We start from the raw sequence: 26,330 nt of genomic DNA, 5'->3' as shown, positions 1-26,330 counted from the left end.
CTGAGCTCAAGCAATCTGCCCACTTTGGCCTCCCAAAGTGCTTAAATAGCACAGTTTAAATATCAATATCAGTATGTGTTTCTCTTTGTTTGATTGGTTTCTCCGGAGTAGAGCCCTGTAACTGCCTTTCTGGGGAGTATAAGCCTGTTGGCCAGCATTCTGGTTCAGTTTAACTCTCCCACTTTTCCCCACAGTGAGATGCTCAGACCTACCCCCTCAGACATATCTGAAATACCACAGTCTACAGACTCTCCATTTCAGCCTCCAGAGAGCAAACCTTTAGTCTTTCTGAATAAGGAAAGAGACACTTGTCTGTCTGCATGGAGAAGAATACGAAAAATGAGCCTGGTGTGGTGGCTCACGCCTGTAATCCCAGCACATTGGGAGGCCGAGGCAGGCAGATCGCTTGAGCCCAGGAGCTCGAAACCAGCCTGGGGAACATGACGAAACTCTGTCTCTACTAAAAATAGAAAAATTAACTGGGTGTGATGTGTGCCCTTAGTCCCAACTACTTGGGAGGCTGAGGTGGGAGGATCGATACCTGTGAGGTTGTGGCTGCAGTGAGCCAAGATCATGCCACTGTACTATAGCCTAGGCAACAAAGATCCTGTCTCAAAAAAAAAAAAAAAAAAAGAAGAAGAAGAAAAATAAGAAAATAGTTCAGATTATTCTTATATAAACTTTTAATCCTGTTTTTAGCAACCATGCATTCCTGCCCTACCTGGCAGGTATTAAGTCCCCCTTAGCCACAGTTTTGACTTGGTTTTCTGAGGTTTCCTTTACCCGACTGCAGGCTTTCAGAAAAGAAAAGGTGGAAACCCAAATCTCCTACCACTCAACTGTATGTTTCACATCTTCCAAAATTTTGTTGGCATCTATTATCTGCTGTAGTCTTCTCTCCCATTCTCTTGTCCTTGTGACTTATGCTTTTTATAATATTTTACTACGAATGGGTCCATTCACCATATTTAATCAAGTTTACTGCCTCCCTTTGGAAACACTACTGCTTTAACTTCTAGGATGCCACTCACTCCTACTTTTATGTGCTTGTTCATTCCTTCCTTCTTAGGCTTTTATTGCCTTTCCCTTTCTCTGATTATAATCTAAATATGTGCATTAGTTTTTAAGATGTCTGTCAAGAACAACAACATTTTTAAATGGCTTTAACTACCTTGAGTAATTTCTAAATGTTGATGTCAAGTCTAGCATTCTTCGGCCCCAGGACACTACTGGTCCATTGTCTAACTACTTTCCAAACATCTTCACCCAGAAATACCACAGGGACTTAAATCTCACCATGTCTAAAACTGAAATTATCTTCTCTTCCTTTCTCCTAAATATGTTTGGAATCTCTCCTAAGCCTCATTCCTTCATTCCCATCTCTCTTAAGGTATATTGCAACTATTCATTATGTCTACCTTGCCCAAATTACTATGAATTCCTTGAGGGAATATACTCATTCTTTCAAATATTTACTATGCACCAGGCACTCACTGTGGATTACCAAGATAAATGAGAGAAATACAGGAATTTAGGATCAGGTGAAAGTAGAGAAGTATTTTATTAATAATTTAATTCCTAACACACTTCTGACACATAATAGTTGTTTGCAAATGCCTGTTACATCAACATAGCAGATAATAAAATAGTATAAACACAGACTTTGAAAGCTATTCTAGTCTTTCTCTAGTATGTTGAAGATCTACATACTGACCTGTTCAAAAATTATAAACATATATCAGAAGATTGTAATTTATTGCTCAAAACTCTCTCACCCTTAAAACAAAATCTGAAGTTCCTACCATAACCTAAAGGTCCCTTGTGATCTACCCCAGGGGACAGTCAACTATACCCCCATTGGGCCAAATCCAACCTGCTGCCTGTTTAGCAAATAAAGTTTTATGGGAACACAGCCAGGTCCATTCATTTGCATACTGTCCATGGCTAAGTTTCCCTACAATGGCAGAATTGAGTATCTGCCAAGAAACCTTACAGCCTGCAAAGCCTAAAATATTTACTATCTGGCCTTTTATTTTAAAAAGGTGTTTGAATTCTTCTAAAACTCCAATCTCAGTCTTAGCATTTCATACGGTTTTTATTTCACACACTTTCTCCAGACACACATACAACTCAGCTTAGTCCCCTCTCTGTTAAGTCACATACTACCTTTATTGTTCCCTATCCCCTTACAGTCTTTATTTTGTTTTCTTCAGTGGACTCATCACTTCCTAACATATTAATTTTTTGGTTTATTACTTTTTATCTCCTCAAGAGCATGTAAACTCCATGAAGGCAAAGCCTTCTTGTCTTATTCACTTCTAATAACCCCAACAGTTATAATAATGCCTGGTACATACATGTTTAATTAATCTTTGTGGAATGAATCAATTGAGCATCTGTGTTTAAAGGGGTCAAAATATAAAATTATTTGAGTGTTTCTTCATCTTAAAAAATGATTAAATAAATTAATATATATAAAAAGTTTGAACAGTATTAGTTTATAAGTACCAAATAATGATTAGCTGCATTTATTTATTTATTTATTTAAGAGATGGCATCTTGCTACATTGACCAGGCTGGAGTAATGGGGCTTTTCACAGCATGATCACTGTGAACTGCAGCCTCTAACTCCCGGGCTCAAGTGATCCTCTGGCCTCAGCCTCCCAATTGGTTGGGACTACAGGCATGTATCACTGCTCCTGGCTAATTAGCTGCTATTATCACTATTGAAATTATTTAAAGTTATATTTCAAATCTTGTGAATCACTAGAGGCCTGTAAATAAAGAAAAAATATATTTTGGCCGGGTGCAGCAGCTCATGCCTATAATTCCAGCACTTTGGGAGGCCAAGGTGGGCAGCTCACAAGGTCAAGATCGAGACCATCCTGGCCAACACTGTAAAACCCCATCCCTACTAAAAACACAAAAATTAGCTGGGCATAGGGGCACGTGCCTGTAATCCCAGCTACTCAGGAGGCTAAGGCAAGAGAATCGCTTGAACCCAGGAGGTGGAGGTTGCAGTGATCTGAGATCACACCACTGCACTCCAGCCTGGCGACAGAGAGAGATTCCATCTCAAAAAGAAATAAATAAGGCCGGGCGTGGTGGCTCAAGCCTGTAATCCCAGCACTTTGGGAGGCCGAGGCGGGCGGATCACAAGGTCAGGAGATCGAGACCACAGTGAAACCCCGTCTCTACTAAAAATACAAAAAATTAGCTGGGCGCGGTGGCGGGCGCCTGTAGTCCCAGCTATTCAGGAGGCTGAGGCAGGAGAATGGCGGGAACCCGGGAGGCGGAGCTTGCAGTGAGCCGAGATCGCGCCACTGCACTCCAGCCTGGGCAACAGCGTGAGACTCCGTCTCAAAAAAAAAAAAAAAAAAAAAAAAATAGGAAATAAATAATCCAGTTTAAAACAATCTGTAACCATTGAGTCTCCAACTTGGTGTAGAGACCTCAATGCTTTGGGAGTCACAAGTGTAATATATACAATAGAGGTGAGATCAGAGATCTCTGCCTCTGACTTTACCCCTTCAGAGACTCAAGAAAGAACTTTCCTGTCATGATAACTGCAGGTCTTGAAAGACCTATCTAACTTGGTACAACTGAAACAGAGACAGAGTAGAAGGCCTTTCTTCTTTTTTAAAACTCTTTTTTTCTTTGAGATGGAGTCCTGCTCTGTCACCCAGGCTGGAATACAGTGGCATGATCTCAGCTCACTGCAACATCTGTCTCCTGGGTTCAAGAGGTTCTCCTGTCTCAGCCTCCTGAGTAGTTGGGATTACAGGCATGCGCCACCACACCCGGCTAATTTTCGTATTTTTAGTAGACATGGGGTTTCATGATGTTGGTCAGGCTGGTCTTGAACTCTTGACCTCGTTATCTGCCTGCCTCGGCCTCCCAAAGTGCTGGGGTTACAGGCTTGAGCCACTGAGCCCAGCCCTAAAACCATTTTTTTTTTAAATTTCTGAGATAAGGTCTCACTCTGTTGCCCAGACTGGAGTGCAGTGGTGCAATTATGGCTCACTGCAGCCTCACGCTCCAGGGCTCAAGCGATCCCCCCACCTCAGCCTCCCAGGCAGGTATGACTACAAGCATGTGCCACCATGCCCAGCTAATTTATTTTTACTTTTATTTTTGTAGAGACATAGTCTCACTGTGTTGGCCAGGCTGGTCTTGAACTCCTGAAATCAAGCGATTCTCCCACCTTGGCTTCTCAAAGCACTAGGACTACAGGTATAAGACACTGCACATGGCCTTAAAACTCTCTTTTTTGAGGGATACTCCAGAGAGGTGATTATTCATTTTCCACTATTTTTAAACCATATTTATTATAAAAAATGACATACAAGGCTGAGCGTGGTGGCTCACGCCTATAATCTCAGCACTTTGGGAAGCTGAGGCAGGCGGATCACCTGAGGTCAGGAGTTCGAGATCAACCTGGCCAACATGGTGAAACCCTGTCTCTACTAAAAATACAAGTTAGCTGGGTGTGGTGGTATGCACCTGTAATCCCAGCTACTCAGGAGGCCGAGACAGGAGAATCGCTTGAACCTGGGAGGCGGAGGTTGCAGTGAGCTGAGATCGTGCCATTGCACTCCAGCCTGGGCAACAGAGCGAGACTCAGTCTCAAGAACAAAACAAAACAAAACAACAAACAAAAAAGATACACAAAAAGGAACATAAAACACAAAGGTATAGGTTAATACATTTTCATAAAGCAAATATCTATGTGACTGTAGCCCAAGTCAGGAATAGAACCATCCTACCAACCCTTAAAGCCCTCCACAGGGAGGAAGCCCTCCCCTCCAATAAAATCCCTTTCCTCTCCCATAAAGGTAACTACTATTATGTGTTTTGTTTTTTTGGGTTTTTTTTCTTTTTTTTGAGACAGTCTCGCACTGTCTCCCTGGCTGGAGTACAGTGGTGTGATCTCAGCTCACTGCAACCTCCACCTCCCGGATTCAAGCAAGTCTCCTGCCTCAGCCTCCCATGTAGCTGGGATTACAGGCGCCTGCCACCCGCCACCATGCCCAGCTAATCTTTTGTATTTTTAGTAGGGATGGGGTTTCACTATGTTGGCCAAGCTGGTCTCAAACTCCTGACCTCGTGATCCACCCACCTCGGCCTCCCAAAGTGCTGGGATTACAGGTGTGAACCACTGCGCCCAGCCTATCCTGACTTTCATGGTACTTAATTTCTTATATTTCTTTATAGTCACACTACTCAAATATACATGACCAAATAATATGATTTTAGTGATTTTGAACTTCATATAAATGGAATATTAAATAGTAGGTATTATTTTGTGTCAGGCTTTTTTTCCACCCAATATGCCCCAGTGTATTTATCCATTTAACTACTGAGGGTCTTTTTGGCTGTTTCCAGTTTGGATCTAATGTGAATAATGCTGCTATGAACATTCTTGAATTTGTACCTGATACACAAACATCTCTGCAGGGAACCTACCAAGGAGTAGAACTGAGAGTATAATATGTTTGACATTTAAGTACCACCATCTAAGCATTTAGTTTAGTCAGAAGACTCTCAAATCTTGTCAAAGACTGAACAGAGAGAACCAAATTTACTTCTTGGTTGACAGAAATAAATTATATACTAACCATATTACTATGCGGCATAAAATAAAAAATGAGAAACAATGCAAACAATACATTCAAAAGAAGTTCAAAGGAGGCTGAACATGGTGGCTTATGCCTGTAATCCCAATGCTTGGAAAGGTCAAATTGGGAGGATCACTTGATCCCAGAAGTTTGAAACAGCTGTGCCAAGAATGGATTGAGTCCTTAAAGCTAAAGAGCCATTTTCCTTACTTGACAGCTACAACTAATTGAAACACTAAAGCAGAAGATAAACCCAAATAGCACAGACTATCTGATACTGATGTCAGTTTCCTAGGGATCTGAAACAAACTGACTGGAAGAGAGGAGGGAGTGAATATAAAAGAACCAGACAATCTGCTGCTATAACTGCCAACCTGGAAAATATTTCTAAGTCTCAAAATTGGGTTTCATTAAGAAAATGTTCTGACTAGGACATCAAAAAAATGTGCTTGACACCAAATTTTTTAAATGGCATGCATACTGGTAATTATGCACAGCTTCTACACCTCTCCAACATGTTTTCTGCCTGTTAACTAATGTACATTTCAGTGTGTCATGCATTACTTAGAGCACTTAGTAAATATGATCTCAATTACTTTTCATAATTCTATGAGACAGATACTACCATCCCACTTTATCAATGAAGAAATCAAGGTTTAAAGAGGTCAATTTGCCCAGTATTGCCCACAATCATACTGCCAGTGAGAAAGTGCATCAGAATTCACATAAAGATCCCTCTCATTGAATTCTAAACATCATAAATAGAAATGAGCTAACGTTACCTACAAGATTACCAAGGGCAAATATGACGAAGAAATTGAGATTAGAATATCAAGACACAAATTGTTATAATCGGCATTCAAACCAGAAAATTATTTCCCTTCTGAAATAATTAACAAAACAGAAATAGAGACATAGAGCCTCACAGGAAAGGCTCTGTGAGGTTCCCAATTTTAATAATACAGACTTTCATAAAGTTACTCATTTCTGCAGCAAAATTTAATCAGTTAAAGTAACTCTTGCTATAGAAGATGTTGTGCTTTTTCATAAAAACAGTTCCAGAAGCTACTTGTCCTAAAATTTAAGAAGAAGGCTGGGTACGGTGGCTCACGCCTATAATCCCAGCCCTTTGGGAGGCCAAGGCGGGTGGATCACCTGAGGTCAGGAGTTTGAGACCAGCCTGGCCAACGTGGTAAAACCCCATCTTTACTAAAAATACAAAAAAAAAAAAAAAAAATTAGCTGGGTTTGGTAGCAGGTGCCTGTAATCCCAACTACTTGGGAGGCTGAAGCAGGAGAACTGCCTGAACCCAGGAGGTGGAGGTTGCAGTGAGCCGAGATCATGCCATTACACTCCAGCCTGGGCAATGCAGCAAGACTCTGTTTCAAAAAGAAAAAGAAAAGAAAAAAAAAAGGAAGGAAAAGGAGAGAGGAAAAAGGATTTAGAATTCAAGGATAGACTGAAAATAAAGTGAAAGGGGCCAATTTCAAGAATATGGAAATATATCTTTTTTAAAAAGCAACAGTACACATACCAAAACACCATTGGTATGTACTTAAGATTGTCACCTGGGCACTTGTAATGGGAGAAAATCTGGTAGACATGTTAGAAAGTGGGCTGACAAGGGAAATGATCAGTACAAACAACTCTCCAATACATCTGAGACTGAACAAACTACTCTCACAATAAAAAAATAAAATTAGCAGCACCTAGCTGACACTCAGAGTTTTCCTGTTACAGGGATGTAACCTATTATGAGCAGGGAAACACAATACATGTTTTCTATTATTTGCCATAAACTGCTTTGGCTTAGAGAAATAAAAGTTTACAAAATGAAAATCTAAAAATCTGTTTCAAGTAGAATACGTAATCAGAATACTGAGACTATTCAGAGAGGTTGACCTCATAGTGATGAAAAATAAACATTCAGTCACACAAGCAACATCAATTCAATGTATTACTCCAAATAAGGCAATTTACGTGTGAGAGCAAAGCCCTAAGAAAAAGGAGTGAATGAGAAAAGCATATACAGATAGTGACTACAATTTTTCCTAGTTATGGGGGTGGGAGGCAGAGAGAGATTTACTGAAAATCAGGAAAAAACCAGTAAGACATGAAATATTAATTAAACTAATAATATCAAAAAGTTAAGTCTCACAATAATAATAAACACAGATTAAGAATACATTCTCAGATCTCAGGTGTTAAAAAAAAGAATACAAAGGCATGAGGTTTACTTTAGGGCACTGATTCTATCATCAAGAGAGAGATGCCATTGGGACAGTTTGTCTCTACAAAGTAGACCTCAGGAAAATTTCTCTGGCATCCAGCAGTGATGCCTGTCTCCTTATTAGAACAGACAGTAGCAAAAAAAATCAAAGGGGCAGGCAGCAGTCCAGAGAAGGCTGTCTCTCACTCTATGCCCACCAAGTGACGGCAGTTCTCCATGTCCTTTCACCCTTCATCTTTCCACTAAGCATACAAGTTAATCAAGTGACAGAGTTCATGGATATGTATGAAACAGATTCAGAGATACAATATTTCTTAATTTGGAAAGCATCTTTAGCAGAACACAAAAAGTTTCAATGTATCCATTAAGTTTATATGGTAAACTTTAAGGAACTAAAATTTGCAGAGAACACTAAATGTGGAGTTTTGCCTAAACCAAGCTCATATCTGAACCCCTGAAGAGGAAAATATTGCTGAGGCTTTTTTTAGCAAGTTTTACTGGAGTGACTTCCTAATTCTACCTTATATGTGGTAAAGATATTTTAATAGAGAATATTTACTTTACAGTTCTGGAGACTTACGCAAAACATTATTTAAATCTCTGTTCAAAGTCCAATTTCTTTGTCTGGAATTTAAAGTTTTTCTCAGAAAAGAAAAGTTTTTCTTTAAAAAGTCTGTTTTACCATAAAAGGAAAACAAATTTAAATGTGTTCCAACACATTTATTTTCTACAACTTGTAAATGGAAAGAGCCAACAACCAAATTGTTCTCTTATAGATTCATACACATAAACTGAAAAATCTGTCATCATATTAAAGACAGACATGAAAAACCTTATGGAAATAAACGATTTGCTTTCCAATTTTTAAAACACAAGGTGAATTATACTATAGAAGCACTAATAAATAAAGAAGGCTAGGTATTTAACATTTGCTTTTTAAAAGACTGGAAACAAGAAATATGAAGCAGCACTGCACACAAATATTTACTTCATATTCAAAATTATAAAGCATTTCAAGATACCTATCAATGAAAATAATGGCAAAAAGCCTTGTGTGCGCTTGTTAATATGTAATCCAAAATTGTTTTAAAAGTGCTTGAGTATAAATTTACTTAAGATATTTGCTGAATTTGTCTTGCTTATGATATTAGGAATACTTATTAAACACAACAATTTTTACAATGGCAGCATGTGATAAAATGATAAAATGTCCCTTCTGACGACAAGTCAAACCAGAGTCAACCCTCACTTTCCCAACTCTGGTTACCCAAATTTAAGGGAACGAACAGATTTGGAAAGTTCTGAAATACCTCTGGAATCACCAATAACCAAATTCTTACTACTTGCTACCTGAAACTCAGAAACCAAACAGATTTCAATAGTAGGCCTCTCCTTGGCTACCTGAACTTATAGCCCAAACTTTCTCTGTTTGCACTCAGGGACCCAAAGGATTCAGATGTCTGGGAATACTTATTTTCTTTAGTTTTGTTGTTGTTTTTGTTTTTCGAGATAGGTCTTGCTCTGTAGCCCAGGCTGGAGTGCAATGGTGTGATCACAGTTCATTGCAGCCTCAACCTCATGGGTTTAAGCGATCCTCCTGCTTCAGACTCCTGAGTAGGTGTGACACAGGCATGTTATCACCATGGCCAGCTAATTTTTTGTAGAGATGGGGTCTATGTTGCCCAGGCTGGCTGCAAATTCCTGGGCTCAAGCAATCCTCCCACCTTGGCCTCCCGAAGTACTGAGATTACAGGCATGAGCCACTGTGCCTGGCTTTTTCGCTGTTCTTTGGTTCACCCTTTGTACACAAAAATGGGATTTTATATTTTGATTTTTTTCTTGTATGTAGGTATTACCTGTTTAGTATTTTCTCATGCTATTACACAGTCCTCATAAACATCATTTTAATAACTTTTTAACATTCCCATTGAAGGCATTTGGTGTAATTTATATAAATTCTGTGCTATCTCTGCATGTTTATCTGGTCCATTTTCCCCCAAAACTATGATGCAACAAAAATCTCCAAACGCCTTTTGTATATTTAAAGCAAATTTTATTCTGTGTTACAAATACAGCTAAGTATTTTATACTATTTTAAGTGAAATGTTCAATAATAAAATAGACATTAAAAAGTAAAAAGTTTTTCTCTTTTCCTCTCCATTTTTTTTTTTTTTTGAGACAGTTTTGTTCTTGTTGCCCAGGCTGGAGTGCAATGGCACAATCTCGGCTCACTGCAACCTCTACCTCCCAGGTTCAAGTGGTTCTCCTGCCTCAGCCTCCTAAGTAGCCAAGACTACAGGCGCCCACCACCACGCCTGGCTAATTTTGTATTTTTAGTAGAGATGGGGTTTCATCATATTGGTCAGGTTGGTCTTGAACTCCTGACCTCAAGTGATCCACCCGCCTCGGCCTCCCAAAGTGTTGGGATTACAGGCATGAGCCACTTCACCCAGCTTTCCCCCCCCCCCCCACAAAGAGACAGAGTCTCAGTATGTTGCCTTAGGCTCGAGTGATCTTCCCACCTCAGCCTCCTGAGTAGCTTGGGACTACTGGCAAAAAGTTGTTCTGTTTAAAGTAAGCCAGTAACAATAACAAAATAAAACAAAGATTTTTAACAAATTGTAACTTAGTAAACATTCTTTTGATAATCACCTGCTCTCATTTCTTAGGGTTCAAAATATAAATCTTAAAAGTTCAAAATAAAAATCCTTCTTCTAAAGATTTGTATTTTATTTTATTTTTTAGAGACAGGGATTTGCTCTGTTGCCTAGGTTAGAGTGCAGTGGCACAACCATAGCTCACTGGAGTCTTGAGCTCCTGGGCTCAAGGGGTCCTCCCACCTTAGCTTCTTGAGTAGCTAGGGCTACACGCATGTGCCATTATTCCTGGGTAATTTTTTTTGTTGCTGCTGTTGTTGAGACAGAGTCTCGCTCTGTTGCCCAGGCTGGAGTGCAGTGGTGTGATCCTGGCTCACTGCAACCTCCATCTCCCAGGTTCAAGTGATTCTCCTGCTTCAGCCTCCTGAGTAGCTGGGATTACAGGCATGCATCACCACGCCCGGCTAATTTTGCATATTTTTAGTAGAGATGGGGTTTCATCATGTTGGCCAGGTTGGTCTCAAACTCCTGACCTCAAGTGATCAGCCCACCTCAGCCTCCCAAAGTGCTGGGATTACAGGCATGAGCCACAGCTCCTAGCCTCTGCTGGATACTTTTTTAAAGTTTTCTGTAAGGACAGGATCGCACTATGTTGCCCAAGCTGGTCTTGATCTCCTGGCCTCAAGGGATCCTACTGCTTAGGCCCATGAAAGAGCTGAATTACAGACGTGAGCCACAGCACCTGGCCTAAAGATTTGCATTTTAGATTATATGTTCTTTTAGTTGATATCAGTGGACACCAATTATTTTGCCCCAGCTCCCGTTGCCAATTTCCCATAAAAATGAGATTTAGTAATTAGAAGGTAACAAAAAGATGTACTAATCTTTGCTTTATAAATATTGTTTTATTTATTTATTTATTTACTTTTAAATTTTTTTTGGAGATGGAATCTCACTCTGTCGCCCAGGCTGGAGTGCAATGGTGCAATCTCGGCTCACTGCAACCTCTGCCTCTCAGATTCAAGCAATTCTCCTGCCTCAGCCTCCCGAGTAGCTGGGATTACAGGCATGTGCCACCACCCCTGGCTAATTTTTGTATTATTAGTAGAGATAGGGTTTCACCATGTTAGCTAGGCTCATCTCAAACTCCTGACCTAAGGTGATCCGCCTACCTTGGCCTCCCAAAGTGCTGAGATTACAGGCGTGAGCCACCATGCCAGGCCAAATATTGTTTTAAAAGGACAAAGAAATATGTCACATTTATTAAATAAATTGCCTCAAAGTAATATTCAACTTATACTTAATATTATAGTATCAAAACTGCAAAAACAGAAGCTCTGCGAAAACTATTAAATGAAATTCTCAGTTTCCTTGAAGGATCTCCAAGGAGGGTAACATTTGATGTGCTGAATTTGTGACTGTTTTAATTACCAAGTATGACCCTTAGAACCCCCAAGTGCTCCTGAGGTAGCGGGGCAGGGTAGCGGGGGGCACATATGAATGAATATTCACACAATGAAATTATGAGCATAAAAACTTGGGAAACCACATTTCCAAGAAAGGAGAGCAGAATGAGAAGAATGCCTGAGAAAGTATTTGCTTGATGGAAAAAACCACAGACATTATCAACAAATCTTTACCACACACAATGACCTTTACTTAACAAAAACCAAGAAAATATCACAACCTTGTAATTGTTATAGATTTAAGCAGCTTTTGTGACTTTCAAGTAAAAAGGAATTCATGGTATCTTTGTTCAGAATTCAGCAGAGGTCTAAATCACTTCAAAAGCCAATTTATCATTTTGTTTGTCTGTCTTCGGCTCACTGCAACCTCCACCTCTTGGGTTCAAGCAATTCTCCTGTCTCAGCCTCCCAAGAAGCTAGGATTACAGGCACCTGCCACCACACCCAGCTAATTTTTGTATTTTTAGTAGAGACGGTGTTTCACCATGTTGGTCAGGCTGGTCTCAAACTCCTGACCTCAGGTGATCCACCCACCTCGGCCTCCCCAAAGTGCTAGGACTACAGGTGTGAGCCATCGTGCCCAGTCAAGTCAATCTATCTTTAAAATATATATATTTTTTGAGACAGAGTCTTGCTCTGTTGCCCAGTCTGGAGCACAACGGTGTAATCTCGGCTCACTGCAACCTCGGCCTACCAGGTTCGAGCGATTCCACCACCTCAGCCTTCCACGCAACTGCGATTATAGGCGCACGCCACCATGCCTGGCCTCTTTAAAATATTCTTAAAGATAGCCTTTTACAACTTCCCACGGGTAGGTAGTTGAGGTCAGATTGTAGGACAATCTACCGCTACTACCTCTCTAAAAAGCTCCTGCTACTCTGAGGGCCATCTTCAGAATGGAGTGCCCAAACTAAATAATTATTTTTCTGGCTTCATTTACTCTAAGAAATTTATTTAAGAACCTCAAAATTAATAAGCTTGAAAGTTTCCCTCTTTTTTATGGTGGCCAATATGAAATGCTCAGCTCCATCTGTGAAGGCAAATGCAACAGAAATATTTTTCTCAAAAGAGAAATAGTATGAAAAGGTTTGCTGATGGCCATTTAAACACTTCTGCTATAACAAACACATTGAGATCCTCATTTTACCTCTCACTTTTCAGTTTTAGCCCCTGACTTCATTAAAATCAAGGTGAAAAATACTCTGTACTCACTCTGGCATTCTATGAATTGATGAATAAAAGTGCAGTCCCCGCCACTCTTTGAAAGCAAGTGCTCTAATAAAGAAAGAAACACCTTTAAGGATATAGTTTGTTGCTGTCTTTGAAAACCAACAGCAAAGGTAGGAAAACAGAAATGTATTAACATGGTACTAAGTAAGACTAATAAAGGTTCAATATATTTTGATACTAAAGCAGACATATTTTGGAGTTAAATGACTGAAAATTATTATTAATTTGTACACTGAATGGTTAGCTTTTAAAGGTGTAGTTTTTATCCAAAGAGGTCAAGAAAATCACATAAATATATTGTTTTAAAATGATTCTTCCACTTTAAAGGTTCTTCTATCTTTTGTCCACTAGAGCTCAACAAATACCCTTAAATAATTTATTTGTCATTATTGAATTAATTTTCAAGTGATTGTTCTATAATACTCCCTCTTCAAAGTTATTCATCTTAGTTAAGAGGCAAAAGGTAAATACTTTAAGAATATCATAAAGTAATACCATAAAATTTTTAAGAAACTGATGTAATGTTTTAAGTTTTACATATTCATTTCATAATCTTCCCCTTTGAGTCACTTAATCTGTACCTCATACAGTATTAAAACATTAAATTGTTTATCTCTGCCCAAATGATCAAAATCAGTGCCTATTCATTTCAAAGTAAGAGCTTGGTAAATGGTTTTGCTCAAGTCAAACAGAATGTATTTTTCATTTAAAAAAATGGATGGAGACAATAAAAACCTAACATTAGTGGTTAAATAAAAGTTCCACTCCTTTTCTTACAATAATCTTTATTGTGATTTAAAGAGTTACTTCTGAATCTGGATAATGTCCTTTAACACGTATTTATATCTTTCAAAACTACCAAATCGATTTTGGAAGTTAAAGTGTTAAAAACATATTCTGACGTAATGACTACTTGGAAAGTGTGAAAGCATTAGAATCTGTCAAAGGGGACACATGAGTTGGCACCACTCTCCCTATAAAAGCCTCCTTCCCCTTTCCTCCACCTCAAGCCACGTTACTCTTCGATCGTCTCAACTTTGCATGACAGGCAGACACCACCTACTCCGAACATGCCTTCTCTCTCTTTATATCCTTCCTGTTAGCTATCTTCTCTAATTCTATACTAAAATCTATCATTATGCTTTAGTAAGTTACAAGGTGTGCAGAGCCTCCCATCTATCATCACAATCAGTGTAAGACAAAAACATGTAGGGAAAAGGTTGATAAAACTTGTGCTTCGGAGAGACCAATGCATTACATACCTAGAATACTATATAGAGATACAATATAGCCTCAAAAATAAAAAAATACTAACTGCAACATAAATTTTAAATTAAAAAAAAATCTAATAAATAAGAATTTGACAACTGGAGCCAGAAAAAGCAAAACAGGAGCCCTCAGTATAATAGTAATTGCCAAGATAGAAAGTTGTTTTTCATAAATCCTATTTTAGATACGGTAACACTTTCAAAACTCAAACTATATCACCATGTTATATACATAAACTCATTTGGAACGAAATTTTAACTTAGCTAAAGGACTTTACAAAACATATTTGAAACATATTTCAGACTAATATCAAAGGACTTAAGATGACATTTATTAAAGAGGGACATCCCACTATTACTTACAAAGCTAACAATCACACTTTGAACTCTACATTAAAATATTTACTAAACTGGTTTAGATAAAATCCAAGATTAATATAAAAAGATACAAAACAACTCTAATTAAAATACATTTTATTTATATATATGAGTTTCCTATGGATTTTTATTTATATACCTATGCTATCCAATACAATAGCCATTAGCTACTGTAGTTACTGAACCCTTCATAAGTGGCTAGCTCTAATTGAGATGTCCTAAGCATAAAACAAATGTACAATGATTTCAATGAATTAGTAAGAAAATTGTAATATGAAATAGTTCATTAATAATTTATTAATCATTTTAATATTTATTAACATTGAAATAATATTTTAGATGCTATAGGCAAAATATTTGAATTTGTTTTGTTTATATATATATTATAGAGATGGGATCTTGCTATGTTGTCTGGGATCAAGTGCAGTAGTTATTCACAAGTGTGACTGCAGAGCACTATAACCTCAAACTCATGGCCTTAAGGGGTCCTCCCACCTTAGCCTCCCAAGTAACTGGGACAACAGGCATGTACCACTGCACCCAGCTTTTTATATTTTTAATGTGTGTGATGGTTAATACTGAGTGTCAACTTGAATGGATTGAAGGATACAAAGTATTAATCCTGGGTGTGTCTGTGAGGGTGTTGCCAAAGGAGATTAACATTTGAGTCAGTGGGCTAGGAAAGGCAGACCTAACCTTAACCTGGGTGAGCACAATCTAATCAGCTGCCAGTGGGGCTAGAATATAAGCAGGCAGAAAAATGTGAAAAGAGAGACTGGCCTAGCCTCCCAGCCTACATCTTTCTTCTGTGCTGGATGCTTCCTGTCCTTGAACATCAGACTCCAAGTTCTTCAGTTTTGGAACTCGGACTGGCTCTCCTTGCTCCTCAGCTTGAAGATGGCCTATGTGGGACTTTGTGATCATGTCAGTTAATACTTAATAAACTCCCCTTTATATATATAATGTATATATTCCATTAGTTCTGTCCCTCTAGAGAACTCTGACTAATACAATGTGGCCGCCAGAATTTTTTTAAATTAAAAGACAGGGTCTTACTCTATTGTCCAGGCTGGAGTACAGTGGTACAATCATAGTTCATTGCAACCTTGAATTCCTGGGCTCAAGGGATCCTCCCTCCTCAGCTTCCCAACTATCTAGGACTATAGATGTGTACGATCACACTTGGCTAATTTTTAAATTTTGTGTAGAGACAGAGGTCTCACTATGTTGCCCATGCTGGTCTCAAACTAATGGCCTCAAGTAGTCTTCCCTGCTTAGCCTCCCAAAGTGCTGGGATTATAGGCACATGATACCACACCTCACTAATTTAAAAAAAAAAAAAAGCAAGTAATATTTTTATAGATGGGGTCTCACTATATTGCCCAGGCAGCTTTCGAGCTTTTGGGCTCAAACAATCCTCCCTTGCTGGGATTACAGGAGCAAGCTACTTTGCCCAGCAGAACATTTAAAATTATGTATATGGCTCTCATTATGTTAATTTTTTATTTTTTTGACAGGTCTCACTCTGTCACCCAGGCTGAGTACAGTGATGTGATCACGACTCACTGCAGCCTTGACCTCCCAGGATTAACTGATTCTCCCATCTAGCCTCCTGAGGAGCTGGGTCTCAGGTGCACACCACTATGCCCAGTTAATTTTTAATTTTTTTATAGAGACGAGGTCTCACTATGTTGCTCAAGCTGGCCTTGAACTCCTGGACACAAGCAATCCTTCCACTTTGGCCTCCCAAAGTGCTGGGATTATAGGTGTGATCCACCACACCCAGCCTTATGTTTATTTCGGACAACACTGTCCTTTACTCTCTAAGATATATTCAGATTATGCTTATTAGATAAGACACACAAAAAATTTACAGTACAAAACCTGTGCTTTTAGTAGCTACATTATATTTAATTTTTAAAATGGGATTCACTGAAAGTATTATTAATTTTAACATTTTCAGATATTTAAAAATATTCTCTTACAACTATACTTGGCTCTCTATTATTTAAAGAGTAATTTAGTTAAAATTATATAATATGGTTATGGACACTGGTAATACTGGGATACTTGATAATTGGTTCATTATTATATTACAAGTGATTCAGAATGGAATTAAGTGCCATCTTATTCCAAAGTCCACTCTTACCTAAGTTTTGGTGCATATCCAGAAATTTATCACTTAGTTTCTTTTAAAATATTCTATTAGTCACTATCATACCACTCAGTATATCACCACCAAAAAAGCAAGCACACAAATAAGGAAAAAATAATTATAGTAAGGAGTTACCTTTAAGTATCTAAAATATTTATTCTTAAAATCAAGGCGTCTTTAACAATTATATTAATACAATATGAAAGCAGTCTACTATTATTTTCATCTGAATCAACTGGAACTGTAAAAAAATGAAGCAGTAATTTGACAACTCTCTAAATAGTATAAAGATGGCTCCATGTACATAAATGATTCTCTTAATTGAAGGAATGAATAGCAGTTTCCCAGCTTGGGTTAATACTAACATTATTAATATATATAAGAGGGTGATGACTGATTGACTGCTTTTTTTTTTTCTTTTTTTTCTTTTTGAGACAGGAGTCTCACTCTGTTGCCCAGGTTGGAGTGTAGTAGCACAATCTGGGCTCATTGCAACCTCTGCCTCCCAGGTTCAAGCGAATCTCCTGCCTCAGCCTGCTGAGTAGCTGGGATTACAGTAGCATGCCACCACGCCCAGCTAATTTTTCTATTTTTTTGTAGAGACAGGGTTTCACCAAGTTTTCCAGACCCTAGTGGTCTTGAACTCCTGACCTCAAGTGATCCACCCGCCTTGGCCTCCTAAAGTGCTGGGATTATAGGTGTAAGTCACTGTGCCAGACATGATTTTGCTTTTTTGAGACAGGGTCTCACTCCCATTGCCTGCAGTGGCGTGATCTCAGCTCACTGCAGCCTTGACCTCCTGGGCGCAAGTGATCCTCCCACCTCAGCCTCCTGAGTAGCTGGGATTACAGGTGTGTGGCCACCATGCATAGCTAATTTTTGTATTTTTTGTAGAGACAAAATTTCACCATGATGCCCAGGCTGGTTTGAAACTCCTGAGCTCAAGCAATCTGCTTAATCCCAATGAATATAAACTACACCTTTAAAAATTCTCAAATTTAAATTCAATCAAATTGGAATTTTAAAAAGTCCATGCATTTTACAAAACATACATAGAATAGTCAAACTGCAATGATTAATGAACATTTTTCTTGAGAGTTTCAAAATTCATTACATATGCAATAAAGTTTTGACCTTGCAGCTAACATATACACAGTTACCTGAGCCTATACTGCCAGTTCTTGATTAAAAACTGACCAAACAAAACCAAACCAAAGCAGAACCAAAAAACCCACCTCCTAACTCTACCAGTTTGATTGCTGCCCAAGAACTATTATGATATCCCCTGATACATGGAGGAAAAAATATTTTTTCTTTTCTTTTCTTTCTTTTTTAAAAAAAAGACAGGGTCTCACTCTGCCACCCAGGCTGGAGTGCAGTGGCACAATTATGGCTCATGGCAGCCTCAACCTCCTGGGCTCAGCTGACCCTCCCACCTCAGCCTCCCGGGTAGTTGGGACTACAGGTGCACACCACAATGCCTGGCTAAGGAAAAAATATTTAATAAGTTCTGTGTATCAACTCTGATATCTTCCACTAACTTCTGTAGAAAACTGAGATGAAAGGCACATAGATTGGTAAACACAGAAAAGAGTTTTATTTCTACTGTACTCCAAGCACCTAGCGCAGGGTCTGGCACACAGTTGGTGCTCAATTAATGTTAGATGGAAGGGGAGAGAAGGAGGATGACTAGGGATCTTCAAGACTGAAGGATAATAGAGGCCACTGGGTAAAAAGTACCCCATGTAGTGACAGGAAAACCAATAGTGGTTTTATGTTTTTGGCAAGAGAGAACCCACGCTGTTCAGAAAGAAGGGTCACAGAACCAATAATTAATAAAAAATTTTTCTGATGGCAGAAAAAACTGACCTTGTTCTCTCTGATCAATGAAACAGATGGGATAAACAAAGTATTTTCTATGGCATGTCCAAGGGCTCAAAAAGCTGTTAAATAAACTCGAACGTTTTAAATGGGGGTCAAGTATCCCTGAAAGCAGAACTTGATGAAATAAAGTGGTAGTACAGCTCTTTGAAAAACAGAGTGGGGAAAAAGAGTTATATTATATATTGCTAAAGTTGAACTTTATCATTTTCTTATTGGAGTAATTGAAATTTCCATATAACAAGGGATATCTAAGAATTGATCACAGCATCAACGCTTACAAAATAAAGGAAAGCTTGATTTTTAAGTAATGGGGTTCAATGATCCATGAGAGCATGCTTTTCATTCCAAATACTTAAAACCCTGAACTCTTTATCCTGCTTAAAGACTAAAATGATATCATAATATATATATATATATTTAAGTTTTTTACACTACCTTTTTCTGTGCTCCCATTTATTTTAGGTAAGAAGTCATCAACTTGTATCCCTAGGATTAAGACAGTATATCATTGCCTGATCAAAGAAAGTATTACTTTAAATATGGTCTCAAGTGTAACCATGGCATTCTGTATTCCTAAGATTAAGATTGTATAGAACATGTTAAATTTATTTTTACTAGAAGGGTTCAATTTGCCACTTTCTATTAATTCTGAGAAAAGACTACAACTGCTTAGTGGCCTTCCAATGAACCTTAAAAGAAAAGGGATCCTGCTGTTCATGTACTTTTCTTATTTAAATATCCCTGGGTAGAAGATCTCAGATGAAGAAATTTCACTCATCTCAAGGAAAACAATGGTGCCCACTGGTGGCAATCAAGCATATTTTTAAAGAAAATTTCCTAAAAGAGTATAGATACTTTGTAACTAATACATAAAACATCCCTTAAAATACTCAATGTGAGACAGTAAACAAGGTCAAAAGTTTAAGGATAAAATTCAGGTTTAAGTAAGAAATTTGGATGACACCTACCTAAGCTGCTGCATTCTTTAAGAGCTTTCTCCTGAAGATGTTCTAACCGTACTGTAAATATAAGTCCAAAAAAAAAAAGATATTTCACAGATAAAAAGAAAAAAAATAAAATAAAATCGATTTCTGGATTAGCTAACTTACCTTGTAAAGCTGTTAGCCTTTCATTGGTGAAATCATTATCAGCTTGCAAAGCTTCTATTTTTGCCTGGAGCTCCTGTTCTTTTTCTTCCATTTCATCTATTTTATGTTGTAATTCTTTTTTCTCAGCCTGTCCTTTCTGTTGGATTTCCTCTTGTTTTCCCTCTGCTACCTAGAGAAATAAGAAAATTCAGTTATTTAACAAACCTAACTTTGTTTTAAGAGCCCTAAGCCAGGAATGCCTTTATTCACTTAAACTTCTAAGAGAAGTGTTCAATATTACAGAACATTATATGTAAACCTGACATTTCTTTCTTTCTTTTTTTTGAGACGGAGTTTCACTCTTGTTGCCCAGGCAACTTCCGCCTCCCAGGTTCAAGTGATTCTCCTTCTTCAGCCTCCCAAGTAGCTGGGATTACAGGCATGCGCCACCACACCCAGCTAATTTTGTATTTGTAGTAGAAACGGGGTTTCTCCATGTTGATCAGGCTGGTCTCGAACTCCTGACCTCAGGTGATCAGCCCACCTTGGCCTCCCAAAGTGCGGGGATTATAGGCATGAGCCACTGTGCCCGGCTAACCTGACATTTCTAAACCAGTAAAGATGATAAAGACAAAGGCTTGATGTCAAAAATTATTTGCATTGGGTTACTCCTCCATATTAACCCAGGAGAGAGAAACTTGGAGGAAGCAAGTAGGCTCAGTACACACAGAGGTAAAGGGTCAATGTGGAAAAAAAAAATCATATTTTTAAAGACGAAAGTAAGATTTTTCCCCAAAATTACTATTATTTCAGTTTTTAAGTTCTATAATGTTAACATTCTGAAATTTTAAACAAAATTGTTCAGTAAAGAGATGACAGTACAATCACTATTCAAAAAGACCTCTGCCTATAGTTTGGATGTTTGTCCTCCAAGCCTCAACATTAAAATTTGATCCTCAATGTTGGAGATGGGGTCTAATGAGAGGTGTTTGGGTTATGGGAGCAGATCCCTCATGAATGGCTTGGTGCTGTCCTCATGGTAATGAGTGAATTCTCACTCTATTAGTCCCATGAGAGCTGGTTGTTAAAAAAGAGCCTGGCACCTCTCCCAGACTCTCTCTCTTGCTTCCTCTCTCACCATGGCACACGTGCCAGCTCCACTTTGCCTTCTGCCATGAGTGGAAGCAGCCTGAAGCTTCAACCTGCAGAACTGTGACCCAAATAAACCTCTTATCTTTATAAATTACCCAGTCTCAGCTATTCCTTTATGGCAACACAAATGGACGACGACAATCTCCTTTTAACAAGACCAACTTTGAAAACTATCATAGGTTAACCAAAGGAGGTATGCTCTGGTCTTCTCTAACAAACATGTATCTTCTAGGCACTCAATCCATGGTTTGAATTAAATCAAGATAGATCTTCACAAACAGTTATAAGATTTTTTTTTCTCAGTTATAAGATTCTAAAGGACCAACTAGACATTACTCTATCATTACCCTATGATCTGATCTGTCCTTATTCTAAATGTCTCATAGGCATCTAAAGCAGAGTTAACAGCATCCCTGAAAGCTAAAAGGGAACAGATCATTCCCAGATTCTCTCTGGGCTTGTTCCAGCACAGCACTAAATAGCTGGGCCGTGCCTTTTAGATGGCCTAATGATACGCAGTTTTAGGTTTTAAAACATCTGAATATCATGGGGTTTGCCGATTCTCATCTACTTCCTGTTACATATTTTTAAAATGTCTATTGTGAAGCACTGACTACATATTCATCCAGAGGAACTATGTCAGCATTTACAGGCTTTCAATTATCTATAGTAATGGAGGTTGGGCTAAATGGAATACAGACACCTTCTTTTCACTATAAATTTCAACTGTTATCAAATTTTTACATCAATAACTATTCAGCAATACCTAAAATCTTTTATAGAACTCTTATTTAATATGTAGTACCACCTACATCCTGCTTTCATACTTTCAGCATAATTTAACACATTCAAGGAGACTATGCAAATCAATTCAAAATAGCTATCTATACCAACGGTTTTCAAACTTTTTTTTTCTTTTTTGTGAGACGAAGTCTTGCTCTGTTGCCAGGCTGGAATGCAGTGGCGCAATCTCAGCTCACTGAAACCTCTGCTTCCCGGGTTCAAGTGATTCTCCTGTCTTAGACTCCCAAGGAGCTGGGAATAGGGGCGCATGCCCAGCTAATTTTTGCATTTTTAGTAGAGACAGGGTTTCACTATGTTGGCCAGGATGGTCTCAATCTCTTGACCTCATGATCTGCCTGCTTCCGCCTCCCAAAGTGCTGGGATTACAGGCATGAGCCACTGCACCCAGCCCAAACTGTTTTTTGTTTGTTTATTTTTCCTTTGAGATGGAGTATCTATCGCTCTGTCGCCCAGGCTGGAGTGCAGTGACATGATCTTGGCTCGCTGCAACCTCTGTCTCCTGTGTTCAAGCAATTCTCCCACCTCAGCCTCCGGAAAAGCTGGGATTACAGGCGACCACCACCATGCCTAGCTAAAGCAATACCTAAAACCTTAAGCTATCCAGTATGTTAGGGATTATTAGCTTAACATACTTTCAGGCAGAGTAAATACATACCTTTAATTTATCAGATAAATCTTTAATCTCATTAACTGCTCCATTATATTTATTGGCTAATTCTCTTAATTCTTCCTGAGTCCTTTCATTCATTTCTTTCAGATGGGTACATTCATCTTCAGTATTACTCAGACTTCGCTGCGATTCAAGTTTACAGGCAATTTAATTAGAATAAGTGTATATTTGTTATTTAGAATTCCTTCTAAATTAAATTTATAAAAAGTATAATTCTATGGACTATTCTAAATCAACATCTGCCCTGGACTTTATAAAGCTGAGTTAAAGAATTTCAATTTACTTCAGGTATACACTAAAACAGAAAACGTACCTAAGAATTAACAACAACAACAAAAAAGAAAAGTGGAGGGAGAGTAGGGGCAGGAAAAGGATGCTGCCATTATATAATTACATTTTTGAAAGGCCAATGGGTATGACTTTTAGCTGTGAAAATATTTTAGCCTATCAATCCTTGAAAGCAAGTTTAATAATATCCAGCAATTAATTTAATAAAAAATTAAAAGACAATTAGTAACTTTCTTTCTTTATATGTCAAATTAATCACACAACAGTGAATCAGGCACTATGGGATGAGGAAGCAATACAAACTATACCTGTAGTAGTAAGGAAAGGTATGTTTACCATTTAGTTTCTGATGAGCATTTTAACTAATTCTAGTAATACATTATGTATGTGGTAATTTTGCATTGGTTCAAAGAAATGATCTATATTAGGAATTAAGAGTTTTTGCCCCCAAAGCAATAAAAATTGCATTTTCATTGTTCCTTAAAGACCTAGAAAGGACCTTGGAGATGAATTTACCTTTAAACTTCCTAAATATACGACACAGCTAGTTTTCCTCTCTGGAGAGTGAATTAAAAAAGAACAAGAAGTGTAGTCTCTTGGCCTTACACTGACCACCCTCAAATAGAAGCAAAGCAAAACCAAGTGACAGGAAATCAGTTCCCCAGCACATATCATGGTCTGCTGTATGGAGGGTGAATCCTAAGCAGAATGCAAACAGTAAGATTCCCTGGTTACGTTTTTATTTCCTCAGCCATTGACTAGGGAGCATAAGTACCAAAACTCACATGGTTATGTGGAGAATTCCTGTCAATGAAAGCAGCATAACTGTTCCTTCCCACCTGACAGACAGAAAATATTTCCTAACTATATAATAATACCCATGTTTAAAGTATCCTGGAATGCTTGAGATTTTTTTAAACACTCATAACATTATTTAGTAATTTTTTTTAATTGAAATACCTCAACTTCTGAAAGTTTTCTAACCACTTCAATTTTCTCCTGAAGAACCCGCCTCAGGGACTCTTTGGCTGTTGTCTCATAGTTATGTTTATCCTCTTGTAATGCTATAAGTTCCTTTCGTAAACTATCTTCTGTTTGATTCTAGAATAAAATATATTTATAATTATAGACAAGTTATTTTTTTAAAGCATTTGTTTGAGAAAAATTAACACATTATGACATACTTTAAATTGTATATTAAGGTACCTCCAAACACAAATGATGCTGGCCCTGTATTAACTAAAGATGTATTTAAAAGTTGCATAAGTAAATTATGCCTTCATAAACATATTAATTTCCACTTCCTATAGAAAAAAAAGTTATAGGCAATTAAGAATTTCTCTAAAATATACAAAATTAATTACTCTTATATTTGTCATATTTTCTGCAAATTCCCATATTTACATTTGTAGGCAAAAATAATCAATTACCTTCAAAGGCACCAAGCATTTTAAAACAATGGTTAAAACAAAAAGAATAAGCGTACCATAGGGGAAAAGCAGACTTCATGTCTGGGGCAGGAAATGTACAAAATGAGCCTGAAACATCTTGTCTGAAATGACAGCATGAAGCTATCAATCTGAAAGACATTTACACAGACCAAAGATGGGATAATTCGAGCATCAATAAGAAAAATAGGCTGGCCGCAGTGGTTCAAGCCTGTAATCCCAGCACTTTGGGAGGCCGAGATGGGAGGACTGCATGAGCTCAGGAGTTCAAGACTAGCCTGGGCAACACAGTAAGACCCTGTCTCTAAAACAAGAAAAACAACTGCACCAGATTTAAATACATCAAATGTGTTTAAATCTAAGTGAAGGGAGAAAACACTTCATGGCCAGTCTTTGGTAGATGAAAAAGAACCAATTCATTATTCTGAAATCTAATAAATAAGGGGAGAAAATCACTTATCTTGCTTTCCCCATAAAAAACATACCTCAGGGTTATTTAAATTTTTTTATTCCAATAGCTTTAGGGATACAAGCGGTTTTTGGTTACATGGATAAATTATGTAGTGGTGTTGTCTGGGGTTTTAATGCACTCATCACCTGAGTAGTGTATATTGTATTCAATAGGGAGTTTTTCATCCCTCACTCCCCTCTCACTTTCCCAACTTCTGAGTCTCCAATGTCCATCATACCACTCTGTATGCCTTTGCATAACTATAGCTTACCTTCTACTTATAAATGAGAACATTTGGTATTTGGTTTTTGACGCCAGAGTCACAAAAAACAATGGCCATTGTTTTTTCCTTTTTTTGTTTTTTTAGAGACAGGGTCTCTCTTTGTCACCAAGGCTGGAGTGCAGTTCTGCAAACATAACTCATTGTAATCACAAACTCCTGGGCTCAAGTGATCCTTCCACCTAAGCCTCCCAAGTAGCTAGGACTATAGGTATGTACCACCATGCTAAGCAAATATTTAATTTTTGGTAGAGACTGGGTTTTGCCATGTTGCCCATACTGGTCTCAAACTGTCCCCGCTTTTTTTTTTTTTTTTTTTTTTTGAGACGTCTCGCTCTGTCGCCCAGGCTGGAGTTCAGAGGTGATCTTGGCTCACTGCAACCTCTACCCCCGAAGGTTTAAGCAATTCTCCTGTCTCAGCCTCTCGAGTAGCTGGGATTACAGGTACATACCACCATGTCCAGCTAATTTTTGTATTTTTAGTAGAGATGGGGTTTCGCCATGTTGGCCATGCTGGTTTTGAATGCCTGACCTCAAGTGATACGCCTGCGTCGGCCTCCCAAAGTGCTGGGATTACAGGCATGAGCCACTGTGTCTGGAAGGAAACTTCTCTTTACAGAAGTAACCCAGCTAAATGAGTGAAGGAATAACAGAATTACATCACTATTTTTGTAACTTTTTTTTGTGGTGGTTGTTGTTGTTGAGACAGTTTCACTCTTGTTGCTCAGGCTACAGTGCAATGGCACAGTCTCGGCTCATTGCAACCTCTGCCTGCCAGGTTCAAGGGATTCTCCTGCCTCAGCCTCCCGAGTACCTGAGATTACAGGCATGTGCCACCATGTTTGGCTAATTTTGTTTTAGTAGTGATGGGATTTCTCCATGTTGGTCAGGCTGGTCTTGAACTCTTGAGCTCAGGTGATCCGCCTGCCTCAGCTTCCCAAAGGGCTGGGATTACAGGAGTGAGCCACTGAGCCCAGCCTTATTTTTGTAACCTTAATGAAACAATGGACTAGGCTGGGATCATTAGTGATTGATAACATCTCAAAAAGAAAGACAACTAGACTTTATGTTGTCCCTTGGTGGAAGAACACAATACCATCCATAAAGGGTTGTTGACAAAAAGAAAAACTAAACCTAAATCAGATCAAATCTCTAGATGAAACTACTAATTTATGCAGTGGGAAGGGGTGCTAAAAAATGTTTAAATAACAATGCAGACTGAGGGAAATTCTAGAGGACAAATGACCCAGTTTTTTCAAGAAATATTAATTGTAATAGAAAAAAGACAGATGTGTATGTGGGTATTCATTACATAATTATTTT

At 38.3% G+C, this 26,330-nt stretch overlaps 1 protein-coding gene across 51 annotated transcripts in view; it reads right to left on the bottom strand.

The window, feature by feature from the left end:
• SLMAP (sarcolemma associated protein) overlaps positions 1-26,330 on the bottom strand; it is a 179,009-nt gene that overhangs the window by 46,495 nt on the left and 106,184 nt on the right. For 10 of the 51 annotated variants that reach the window (XM_077990455.1, XM_077990452.1, XM_077990474.1 and 7 more), the window contains exons 9-11: positions 23,789-23,929; positions 22,526-22,663; positions 19,936-20,104 (exon numbers count right to left, since the gene is read on the bottom strand). In XM_077990455.1, the coding sequence (XP_077846581.1) occupies positions 19,936-20,104; positions 22,526-22,663; positions 23,789-23,929 (448 nt within the window). 51 annotated transcript variants of the gene reach the window in all.

Source organism: Macaca mulatta, chromosome 2, assembly GCF_049350105.2.
Source record: "Macaca mulatta isolate MMU2019108-1 chromosome 2, T2T-MMU8v2.0, whole genome shotgun sequence".
Lineage (NCBI taxonomy): Eukaryota > Metazoa > Chordata > Mammalia > Primates > Cercopithecidae > Macaca > Macaca mulatta.
Note: the sequence above shows the minus strand (reverse complement) of the source record. Positions and strands in the feature narration are given on the sequence as shown.